Genomic DNA, 12,372 nt, shown 5'->3' on the forward strand with positions numbered 1-12,372 from the left:
GGAAAACCTCAGCTTTGAACCCAGCTCTAGTCCCACATACAGTACACCGGGGTGGTGCAGCACCTCTCGAGGGCTAGCTGGGCTTCCCAGGGAGCGCAGATGCTCCCCCCCACCAATGTTTAGAGGCTCCTTCCTCTCTGTAATCACTACAGGAGACAGCAAGTGCCACTCAGGGCAAGGAAGCTGCTCACCACCCAGCTGTCCCTTACCCCAGTTCCAATTTCCAAGAGCGAGTTGGTCTGGCCAAGGCTTTAGCTTAGTTACCAGACACGGCTGTGGTATCAGCTGGAGCCAGTGCACCCACAGCGTGATGCCCCCAAGGCGTGCGCACACACACACCGGACAGGACGAGGTTTCACTTTTATTTGAAATCAGCAGCAGGAAGCGTGATGTAGGGACGCAGGCAGACAGTTTGCATGCCAGGCCCGAGAGGGAGAAGGACAGAGCTGAAGCCTCTCTAAGAGAACAAGTATGCGGGGGTGGGGGGCTTGCGGGGGTTTGAACCAGCAGTGCCCAGACGGATGGCTGAGGCACATGCGGCTGGGTGAGTGAGCTGATCTCTAACCTGGGCAGCCACTAGGCGTCAATACAGGGAAGGGGAGATGGACAGGCAAGCTTACAGATGATGCAGTCACAGGGCTTGGCCCTAACGTAGATATTTTTTGATCCACTTCTTGTATTTAAAGACCGCCGTTGCGACGGGCGGTTTGAACACGTCGATACAGCTTTTGCCCGCGAAGGAGAGCACGCCGGCCACCTCCGCTTTCTTGCCACACACCACAGGGCCCCCGGAATCACCCTGCAAGAGCACAGAGTACATGGCGTCCGTTAGCCTGGGAGGGCCCCTCGCAGCACTGGGAGTGAGGGGCAGGAGCATGGAAGGGCCCAGGGGTGGGCACAGAGGCGGTGGCACCAAGCAACAGAGAGGATAGAGGCAGCGGGGCACATTGCACAGGGCAGGCACGAGGGTTATTCTAGGACTGGAGCAAACCAACAACTTGCTGTGCTGGTAAAAGGGGCTTGACTGACAGCCCCAGAGACCGGAGTCCTCTCTCCACAGAGCGGGTGCAAAGTAGGGTGAGCGTCCCACACGCATGCCCCAGCAGAGCTTGGCCCTGACCTAGGGGCAAATCTCCATGGCCCATTCAGTCTTTGGCCTCTCTGCCAAGCCTGCTACCAAGGGCTTCAAAGACCTGGGGAGACCCTGGCCAGCAGCTCCCTGCACCTCACTTATCCTCGCCTGCCAAAAAGGATCAAAGCCTCCGGGATGGAAAATTGGACAGGATTCCCAGGGAGAACACGTGGCCAGACCCCCGAGCATCCCTGTCAGCAAAGGGCTGGAGCACCCACGGAAAAGATAGGGGGTGCTCAGCACCCTAAGGTGGGCCCTGCCCATCAGCTCCTCTCCCTCCCCACCCAGAGCCTCCTGCCCACCGCTGATCAGCCGTTCAGCAGCAGGCAGGAGACACTGGGGGGGAGGGGGGAGCAGGAAGAGGCAGAGTGAGGGCAGGGCATACTCAGGGGAGGGGCAGGGCAGGTTCTTTAGTACCTTAGCTCTGTCTGGGGCCCCCTCGTCAGGCACTGCCAACTCCACACATGCTCGAGAACAGGCAGCTAAGCACGCAGGCCTGGCAACGAGGCCATCCCCCTTACACACAGCCAGCTGGGGACTCTTCCCCATCAGCCCCTTCTAGACCAGCATTGCTGTTAAGCCATCACCTTGCAGGGGGCAGAGCCCTTCTCGACCCCTTCGATGCACATCATGGCACCGGTGACCTCGCCATGCCAGTACCGGCTGTTGTTGCACATCTTGCTGTCCATCACCTTGACGTTGAGTTCGCGCAGGACGGGGGAATACTTGCTGTTTTGTCTGAAAATCCCCCAGCCAGCCACGCTGCACAGCGTCCCCAGGGCCGGCTTCTTCTTGGACAGCGGGAGAAGGCTCGTCTCCTTGTTCCAAGCCACCTTCCTGTCCAGCTGCAGGCAGGAGCGAAAGCCAAGGTCAGACCTTGGGGACAGACTGCCAGCCTGCAGAAAGGTCCCCAGCCCTAGCACCACTGCGGTCCCCCGAGCTGCTTCCATCTCCGTGGAGATGCCTCCAGCTTCTCCTGCAGGCTGCGGCCCAGTCCCGGGCTCGCTGGGGGTCGGGGGGGAGGAGGCGGTGACTTTGTGCCATTGATACAAAGAGCCCAAATGTGACTCTTTTCATCACCAAGTTCTATAGTGACCTAGGTAGGGGGGATGGGGAGATGGTCTGTCTTAAGCAGGGGAGTCCACAACCCCAAGGAGGTTTGAGAAACACACGGAGACTGACCCCCACTATCCAAGCCTGGCCAGTCTCAAACAGCCAGGGGCCTGGCTCCAGCCCTCTCCTAACGCCCCTTTGTGCCACAGGGCTCCTGGGAGAATTCCCCCAAACAGGGGCAGCGTGCATCGCCCCCCTTGGCAGACGCTGGTGCGGGGAGTGCAGAGCAGCCCCTAGGCGGCCAGATGCCTCGGTGACTGCTCTAACTCCCACGAAAGGCTGCACCAGCCCCACCTCGAGCAGCCCAGAATCTAGGACTCACCGAAGTCCGTGTCCGCCCCCCCACCACCCAGGCTGCACCTTCTAGGCTGCTTCCTGAGAGGCCAAGCCCCCAATCCAGCCCTAGAGGAAACTGTGCAAGCCAAGAAACTGAGGGATAGTGGGAAGGGGGAGGAGGAATGAGAATTCCTAGCTGTTGGGAAGCAGCTGAGGGACAGAAGGAAGCATCCTTAGCTCTGTTAGAGGCCAGACTCTGGGAAAAACTTTACCCCTCAGCAAAAGCAAGGCCAGGCTGCACACCTACCAGCACCTCAGAGGCAAGGGTGTGAGCTGAGAATGACTCAAGACTGGCTAGAGAGCCCTGCTAGCATTAAAGATTTCCTGTACGGATTAGGCAGTTTGTCACTTCTGAATCTCACCTTTCTAGCCACAGCAGAAGAGGGCTCCAAAGAGACCCCTCCCATCCCCCCTTCACCCCACTCAACCTTCCACCTACCGTAAGATGGAGGAACAAAGGAAGGAGTAAATCGTATGCAGTGCTGAATGCCCCGGCTTGCCCCTGAGGGTCCTAACACAGCGCTTTCCATCCGCAAAAGAAATACTGAAATCATTAGCAGCATGGCCTAGTGGCTAGAGCACGGGCTGGGACTCAGGAGACCTGCGCTCTAGTCCTGCCTCTGCCACTGACCTGCTGGGTGACCTTGGGCAAGTCCACTTTTAACCTCTGTGTGCCTCAGTTTCCCCATCTGTAAAAGGAGCTTGACAACTCTGCTCTCCTTTGTAAAGTGCTTTGAGATCCACTGATGATAAGAGCTAGGGACTATTACTACCTCCATTTTACAGATGGGGGAAACTGAGGCAGGCAGAGGCAACACGATCTGTCCAAGATCACACAACAGGAAGAGCCAGGATTTGAACCCACTCCACTGCCCTAGCCTCATGGTCAGATGCTGCTGCCTCATAGGACTGGCCCCCTGCAGCAGAAGCTAGAATAACTGGAACCCATGGCTCTCTAGCAAACCCACGTACCTTGAGCAGCATGATATCATGTACCATGGTCTTGCTGTTGTAGGAAGGATGCGGGACAAACTTCACGACAGTGAAGACCTGCACTTGGGCATTTCTCACAGTCTGCCGATGGAGACCCACCACCACCCTGATGGAACCCTTACACCTGAGACACAAAAAGAAAGCCTCTCTAGCGTTAGCACCCTCACTGCGGACACCCGGCTATGCCAATGGAAACACCCCATCGGGGAGGCACAAAGCTAAGCCTGCAGTCAGAGGAGCAAGTCGTCTTTTTGGTGGAGCATGTTCCCCCAGCTCTTGACTCATGACCCCAGTGATGCCAGCCCAACCATTGATCCTCCTGTCATGCCCCTGGTGTGCTGAGGGCAGACGGGCTCTGCATGCAGATGCCTCCTATGAGCTAAGGAAGTATCATCTGGGAATGCAGAAGCAGGCATGTTGGCCCAGATTCTTCAAAAGTATTTAGGTGTCTAATTTGCATTAGAAGTTAGGTGCCCAAATACCTTTGAGGGTCAGGGCCATTCAGGCCACTTTGGGTGCTTTGGTTTTGAGGTGCCCACCCTGTGATGCACCCTTGGGCCAGATTCTTCTGAGAGAGGCTGAGCACCCACAACTCCACTGGGCGTCGGGGGAGCTGGAGGCTCTCAACCACCTCTGAAAATCAGGCCCCACAGACCCCAAATCAGAGGTCCCCTTTGAAAAATGTGGCCTGTCTGGTTCACCCAAGACCACGGAGGAGCTGGAGAAAGAACTCGAGTCCTGGCTCTCTGTCCTGCCCTTGATCCATAAGACCTTCCCTTCCTCTCTAGGGTCCCAGTCTGCCTCCTACAGAAGGCAATGGAAAGATTTCAGTTGCATTCAGTCCCCCCATTTACGCTTCACGACCCTGACCCTGTGCGCCTGCCAGGCTGAATGACCTTCAGGGTTCTTAGTTTGCTGCTCTGATGGTTTGGTGAGATTCCGACAGGCGTTCGGCAAGTAATGGCCCTTTTCCTCCCGGGCTGGCACCAAGGCTTTTCCTCTGGCATTTCTTAAACCCGGGTTTCACTATTTGTCCCTGCAGGAGCAGAGCAACCCCTGCAGAAGGCTGAGCTCACCTAGCAGATCACCAGAACAGCCTGCTCCCCCTGTCCGAGCCAGGAGCCTGCTCCTCCGGCCCTAATCTGCGGGAACCCACCAGCCTGGGGTGGGTTCTGTACTCACGGGTCGACGTAGCAGTGCGCAGCCGTCAGCACCCAGCGCGCGTGGATTAGGGTTCCCCCGCAGGAGGGAATGCCTTTGAGCTGGATAGACACCATGTAGGGCCTGGAGTGAGGCAATGCGACACGTCCCCCAATGATCAAAGACTGGAGCTGGCCTGCTGCAAAGAGAGAAGCAAGACGTGCCCCAGTGCACGGGAACCGGGGAGCAAGGCAGATGCAGGGGACAATTTTCACCCCAAACCCTGGAAAGGGAGGGGTTTTCGAATCCCAGCACTACCATGTTGGAACCGATCCATGTCCCAGCTGCTCCAACTATGCCCTTGGGTATATAAGCCCTGAAGCCGAGAGGTAGCTAGCTCCAGTCCAATGGGCAGGGCATCGGAGTATGAATCAGGAGCCCCGGATTCCCCCCCAGCCATGTTAAACCATCAGTCTATTGACCCATCACGTCCAGAGGCCTGGCTCCAGCAGCTGCTGATACTGGATGTTTCAGAGAAAGGCAAACTCCTTCACCGATGGGGGAATTGAGGCAGAGAGAGAGAGAGAAATGGCTCAGCTGAGCCCACTCAAATTAGGGGCAGTCAGGAATAGAATCCAGCCCTCCGGATTCCCAGCCCGGTGCTCCTATCCACTGGGCCACCCTGCCACTCCCTGGCACCACGTGACCACCCACTCACCAGCCTTCCCAATGGGGAGGAACAGCAGCACCAGGAAGAGCAATTTCCGATCTGCCTTCATGCTGCTGCCACGCTGAGTCGTCTGCAGACGTCGTCGCCCCACTGCTTCTGTCAGGGGGCATTTCCGCTCTTACTTATATACCCCGCTCCTTCCCTGAGCGCATTTGCGTCTCCTCTGCGGCAGTGGGAGAAAGTGCTCTCGGGGGGCGGGTGGTGCAGAGGTGTGAGGTTTGCAGAGCAAAGGACGTGCAGCCAACGTTGTTGCTGTCACACCCACAGCAAGTCTTTCTTCACCGCTTGTGAAAACTTGACGGCACTGAAAGCAAAGTGTTTCTGCGCCGGGGCTGGGAGATGTTTCAGAGGGAGGAAGACGCTGAGTGCCAACAGCTGAAACATGCCAAGGCTACCGGCAGGGAGAGGAGACGGGCTCACCTTGCTACTGCCACGAAAACAGGAACTCAGTGGTCTAAAGTGAGAGGGTAAAAAGCAAGTTGAATACATTACATGCTTCCTGAACACTCTGGGGCCAGATTCCAATCTTTGTTTGCTCTGTGACATTCTACCCCTCAACACCCCCCCGGCCCCGCACCACATGGCCGAATCCCCCAGCCCACGTGCCCTGACAGAAGAGATGTTAACTGCTCCCTTGCAGTTTCCAGCCACTTTTAATTCCCTTTCTATTGCACTCCTCGATCAGGATCACATCTTTAGGCACAAACAGCTGCTGAAACAGGTCCTGGGGCTGGACTAGATTACAAATCTGGAACCATTCCCCTGATCCAGCTAGGGTTGTAGCGTAGCATCCGATTGCCCAACCCCTGTCCCCTTGTCACACCCATGCACCAACTCTCAGCCACTGCACAGCTCTGGACCTTGTCAAGACCAAGAGATACGCCACTACCTTCATTTTCGCAACCACTTACGTGATCGACTGCAACATGCACCTTTGACCTCCTCCCCGGCAAGAAGCTGTGTCAGCGATCGTAGCAGGTGATAACACAGTGTCTCTCTCCCAGATGTAAACCCAAGGTCGTAACCACCCAATGCTCACTGAGGAGTCTAACTGCAGGGAGCACGACATCCCAATGATCACACTGGGATGGAGCCAACGCCCAGGTGCGAGCAGAGATCTGAAGGAAAGTGCTCAGGCTTTTCCGGTCCAAGGTACTTTGCAATTCTGCCACACTCTGCACCATTAGCTAGTGGACAGAACAAGGGGCTGGGTCTCCAGAGACCTAAATTCTATTCCCAGCTCTTCCACTAGCATGCTAGTTGTGTCCTCGGGCAAGTCACTCCCCCTTCCTGTGCCTCAGTTTCCCCATCTACAAGATGGGGATAATGAGACTGGCCTCGTTTGTAAAGTGCTTTGAGATCTGGTGCTGAAAAGCACTAAATAAGGGCTAGGGGTTATTACGACTTCCAATGAAATCACAAACAACTCTTTCCCGCCCCTTCAAAACAGGCAAGCATTGTTGCACCCATTTCACAGACGGAAAGAAATTGAGGCACAGGCCTACTTTACACCAGCATTTTAAGGACATCGCCATCTGTTGCTATCCGCACCAGGAACGGCTAGTGCAGACAGGGCTCCAAGGGGCCTGGTGTGAGCTGCATCAGCGTAGCAAAGCATTGGGAGAGGACCAGTTAGTTACCAGGGCAGATACAGCCAACGAAAAGCTTGGTGGGGTTGGGGGTGCCAGGGTCAGAGCTGAGAATAAAGCTCATTATTGGCTCCCAGCAGGACCTTATCTTATCCCTACCCAGCCCCTCTCCATTAAAGAGCTTGTAACAAAGACTCAGCCGTTCAGTTTTCTGAGGAATGGATTTTAATAAGAGCTTATTAAATAATGAGATTTAGGAAACCTGGAGCCGTGGCTCACATTCCATATCGACTCCCACTGCATTTTAATAGCAAACTCCCACTAGCAACCATTTTATTTTCTAAGTATTCTCACGGGGGTCGAGTCTAGGCGCAAAGCCAAGCAGATTAGTTCACCGCCAGCACCGCACCGGGGCCCACAGCAAACCCCGGATGCCAAATGGACAGGGCAAGACACAGCGCCTCACTCCTGGCAGGAATCAACCAAAGCCAAGTCCACCGGGCTCAGTTTCTCCCAGTTGCTATCGGCTGACTCTGCTTTTGGTGCTGGCCACTTTGGAGGGGCGCACAGCCCTCGCTCGGCCAGCTGCAGGCCTGATGCTCTTCAAGCTCTCCAGCAACCTCCGCTCGAAGAATTTGTTTCTGTAGTCGAGTTCGTTAAGATGCCTTAAAACCAGAGGCACCTGCTCTTTCTCCACGTCCACGTAAACCGGGATCATCTTCGTCCCCTCCCGCTCCATCACATGATGCAGGTTCCACTCCACGACGCGCTGACACCAGGGGTCGTCCAGCGAGCTGGCTGACAAGATGACGATAGCGACCCTGCTGGCCTGTATGACCTCAGTGGCCGTCATGAGAATGGACGTCCCTGCCACCTGGTCCTGGTGCTCGGCATAGCCCTGGAGGCCTTGATTTTTCAGCATCATGGAGATGTAGGAAGCAATATTGTCGTCATGGAGGCAATACCAGATGGAGAAGTCGTAGGTAAACCTGGAGGGTGAGGGGGACGTCATGCCAACAGTCACTATGGGCACCTGAGACGGTGACCCGCTTACAAAAAGTCAACGGCTGCCTGGAGCCCACGCTTACCCCAGCCAGATCAGGTTCAAGCTTGCCATTTGGAAACTGGTATCAGGTTCTCCTAATGGCTCAACAAGACGCCTGGTCCAAGAGTCCCTTCCGAACACGAGCAACAAGATCAGGGCCGCCCACTGGGAAAAGGCTACGGAGGCAGATCCTGTAGCATTTTTAGCTTTAAAGATGAAACCCACCCTCACATACCCCCTAGCGTTTCCAGTGAGCACGAGGGGCAACTCTTGTGAAGCTGCATTCATGAGGCTTGGCTGGTTCTTGGCGATTCCAGGCAACATGCAGCAGTGACAGATCTTCCATTAAATCAAAGCACACACCATTAAATCAAAGACACACATATCTGGCTGGGTGGCTTTCTGGCCCTATGATTTGGATACAGAAACAAGAAGCCACACTGGGGATGTCTGTGAAAGTCTGACACACACTGAGAAGTTTGTCAGGACTAGGAGGCGGGGCTTTTTTACAGTTGAGAGCAGACCCTCCTGGGCCAGCTTTTTGTCTCTGCTCCCAATCTCTCGGCATTCCAGAGAGGCCAGACAACCTCACAAGGCCTTTTCCTTAATTTCCACGATATTCTGTTCCAAAGTCACACCCGCCTGCTTCAGCTCTATGCACTTCTCCTTCAGCACACTGCAGGCCTTCTGCAGCCGCTGGTTCATCTCTACATAAGAATGACTCTGCTGGTACAGGCGCTCGGTCTTCACTTCAGAATCCTCCTTCTTCCTAGGGGCTGGCAAGTCTGGGGAGGGGAAATGTGGGAGGAAAAGACAGAGAATAACATGCATTCAAAAGGGGTAGTCGCTTTATGTAAAGCTAAGTTACATTTCAGATCAGATACACCTTCAGGTCTCGATAGAAAACTAGGCATCCCCTATCTATCAAGTGGAATGGAGGAAGCACCACTCTGCATATTTGTTACCTACAACAAGAGCGATACTTGTTCCAGTGCTCCGAGCAGAGGATTAGAAGCCAGGACTCCTTGGATCTATACCCAGCTCTTGCCACTAACACCACGTGAATGCAGACAAGTTGCTTCATCCTCTCGAAGGGGGATATAATACTCATCCTAGATCAATGCAGCCATAAAGCTTCCCCCTTTTACAGTCTCTTCCCTGTGGCCCATAATCTCCCACTGATGGTCCACCCCAAACCCCAGTAAGCAGAACTCACCTCCCAGTGCTACTGCCCTGGCAACAATTTCCCAAAGGAAGAGAGTTTGCTGATAAGGTGCAATAAAGAAAACAGAATTAAGATCGTTCATTTTGAAGCTTGGGTTTAGTTTTCTGGGCTCCTCTGATCAAAACTATTGTGATTTGTGTTGCCTTGTTACAAAGACCTATTTATAGCCTTTACAGGCCAAAGACCTATTTATAGCCTCTAAACTGCACAGGTAGCGCCAGGGGATGTTTCCCTGCCGTGCTCTGACCAACGCGCCTTACTTACAAACAGGGGAGGACACCTGTAAAGGTGAAAGGGAAGGTCAGTCTCCCGGCCCCATGAAGTCTGTGGCTTCCCTGAAGAAATTGTCAACAAGAGCACCAATCACAGCTGTGGATTTTGGGCTATAAAGAGGTGTCCTCCAAGAACAGGACTGAGACCAGCAACTCATATCATCCAAGCCAACAAACTGGCAAGATGGCAGCAACTTTCAGGGCCAATCTGTGCAATGCTCGCTGATGAAGATTTTATAATTGATAGGTAGGATTGGAGTGGACAGAGACAGGCTCCCATCGTTTGGAAGATTTCATACAGAATGGATCATGGAGATTCCCGGGGCAAAGAGCTGGGATGCATTCTCCTACCTTTATTGGACTCTGCTATAAGGACAAACATGGGATCGGATGGCTGGGTGTTCCGGACGTCCTCGAGGATCTGTTCCACGGTGGGTGGTTCAGGCCGAGTCGGCAGAACCACCCGCTTCTTGCCTTTCGAGCTCATAACTCTCCCGCCTCATAAACGGGCATCCTGGAATGGGCATGAAGAGACTAAGGAGTCAGTGACTTTCCTGCCTGCTGAGATAATGCTGCTGCTGCCCCCCACCCCCCTGACTGGATATACACCCTTTATCCCTTCCCCCCAACTCACACTGTATATCCCATACCCCTATTCCTATATCCCCGCGCGTACCACATACCCCTCTCCCCCACGCCCACCCCCCATACCATATACCCCCCTCCCCATGTCCATCCCCCCATTCCGTATGCCCCCCCATTCCATATACCCCCTCCCCACCCCCACCCCCCCATACCGTATACACCCCCTCTCCATACCCCACCGCTCCCCACCCCCACCCCATTCTGTATACCTCCCTCCCCATGTCCATCCCCCCATACTGTATACCCCCCCATTCCATATACCCCCTCCCCACACCGTATACACCCCCTCTCCATACCCCACCGCCCATTCCATATACCCCTTCCCCACACCGCCCCGCTCCCCACGCCCACCCCATTCTGTATACCCCCCTCCCCATGTCCACCCCCCCATTCCATATACCCCCCTCCCCACGCCTATCCCCCCATTCCGTATACCCGCCCCCACCCCCGAACTGACGCACCCACCCAGACGTTCACCTGATCGCGGCTCCCGCACTCCGTCCCCACCCCGGCCACCGTACGCCCAGCCCCAGTCAGCGGCAGGCCCCCACTTCCGGTTCCGCCCCCGCCACGTCATTGGCGTCCCGCGCTGCGTGCTCCGCCCCGCCCCGCCCTTAAAGGGGCCGCGCGCGCGCCTGTTGCTGACGCCCGGGGCAACCGTGACCGTGACCCGGGGGCGGGGGGGGGGGAAGATCCGAGGGGGGCGGGGCGAAGCGTGACTCAGCCCCAGCCCCTGAGGCCCCGCCCCCCTCCCCATCTGGAGCGGGAGGCCACCCCACCCTGAGATCCCCACATCCCTGGGGCCGCGCCCCACATCCCCGGGGCCGCGCCCCACATCCCCGGGGCCTCTCCCTCGGCCCCAGGGCGAGCGGTGCCCGGGCGGAGATGAGCACAGCTGCCCTTGGCGGCGCGGGGCCGTAGGGGTGTGAGATTTGGGACCCCAGCCGGAGCGGGTCGAACAAGGCGAGGGGCCGGCGGGGCTGGGCCCAGCCGCCGTGGGCCTGGGCCCAGCCGCCGTGGGCCGGCCTTGGGGCACCGTGTTTTCCCTGGGGGGGCCCAGAGGACTAAGGGGGGGGGGATAGGTGCCGTCCCGAACTCCTGAGGGGGTCAGCTCCTGTGAAAGGCATCCAGTGCAGGGGTGGGGAGGACGGGGGGCCACTGACGGCCCCCGGCCTGCGGGCGTTTTTAGAGAGGTAGCTTTCAGCCTAGGGCGACCAGGTGTCCGCTTTTGACCCACCATTTAGGGCAGCTGGCCAGGAGGGCCAGAGCAGAGGCCCACAGGGGCACGGCCAGCGGGGCAATGAGCGAGTACCCAGCAGTGCGTGTAAGGTGCCTCCTTACCCTCCCACCCACACCCACACCGGTGAACGCTGTCGCTTAACCTCTGAACTCTGGGGCTGCGCTGGCCAAGGACAGCGACTGCGAGTGGGGTGCAGAGAAGGGTCGGGCACGTTAAAGGGACTTTTGGGTTGCTGGACTTAAGACCCAGAGGGGGAAAAGGACACTGCCCAACTTACTTGGGGGTGGGTCTTTGGCTCACCGGTTGTGTTTATGAACCCTAGTCGTGGTGTTTTCTCAAATCAATGCTGGGTTACTTCCCTCCTTTTATTAAAAGCTTTTGCTACACTCAGGCGCCCAGAGGGTGGTGTGTAATTGGTCCTGGGGGTGGGCTTGAGCTGGTTTTATGTTGTATTGTTGAAAAGGAGCCACTAGATACTGAACCCGGGCCTTGGTGCTGCTGGCTCCACCTGGCAGAAGGGTTACGTTTTTTGCAAGCAATCCCATCATGCCGAGCACCTAGGCAGGGGGGTGGTCTATGCAAACGAGATCAGCTTCTGATGTCTTTTTCCACAGCTCACCACTAGATATCAGGGGGAGAGCTCATTCAGCCCCTGCTTGCACAAATAGGCCTGTAGCTCATTCAATATCACCCCCTGGGGGTTGGGGTAGGGATACCCACTTGCAGATTTCCTATAGGGGCTCTCGGTTTATGGGGCCACCTTTACTGTGCAGCGAAAAGGTTGTTTATCTCAAGTGCTTGAGATTCAGTCACTCATGAAATCCTCTCACCTGTCCCAACCTCAGCATATACAGCACAGCAAAATCTCTAGTAGCACCTGCAGCAGCCCTATGAACTGGGTGACTGCTGGGC

The 12,372-nt window shown here is 56.1% G+C and overlaps 2 protein-coding genes across 3 annotated transcripts; both read right to left on the bottom strand.

The window, feature by feature from the left end:
• Positions 1-382: 382 nt before the first annotated feature.
• On the bottom strand, positions 383-7,168 carry LOC311512903 (granzyme M-like). The gene is made up of 6 exons (XM_084614328.1): positions 6,356-7,168; positions 5,433-5,898; positions 4,757-4,913; positions 3,554-3,698; positions 1,720-1,977; positions 383-799 (listed from the first exon to the last, which is right to left on the bottom strand). Exons 2-6 carry the CDS (start codon positions 5,491-5,493, stop codon positions 647-649), a joined length of 774 nt encoding a protein of 257 aa, XP_084470454.1. The 5' UTR covers positions 5,494-5,898; positions 6,356-7,168; the 3' UTR covers positions 383-646.
• Positions 7,169-8,666: 1,498 nt separating this feature from the next.
• LOC311512904 (UPF0449 protein C19orf25 homolog) lies at positions 8,667-10,777 on the bottom strand (the record flags this gene model as incomplete). Of its 2 annotated transcripts, none has more annotated exons than XM_084614329.1 (3): positions 10,698-10,777; positions 9,927-10,089; positions 8,667-8,863 (listed from the first exon to the last, which is right to left on the bottom strand). In XM_084614329.1, exons 2-3 carry the CDS (start codon positions 10,060-10,062, stop codon positions 8,667-8,669), a joined length of 333 nt encoding a protein of 110 aa, XP_084470455.1. In that variant the 5' UTR covers positions 10,063-10,089; positions 10,698-10,777. The 2 variants fall into 2 exon arrangements, with proteins under 2 accessions (XP_084470455.1, XP_084470456.1); XM_084614330.1 differs by having other exon boundaries at positions 10,686-10,761.
• Positions 10,778-12,372: the final 1,595 nt, after the last annotated feature.

Source organism: Lepidochelys olivacea, assembly GCF_965140295.1.
Source record: "Lepidochelys olivacea isolate rLepOli2 genome assembly, chromosome: 25".
NCBI classification, from domain to species: Eukaryota; Metazoa; Chordata; order Testudines; family Cheloniidae; genus Lepidochelys; species Lepidochelys olivacea.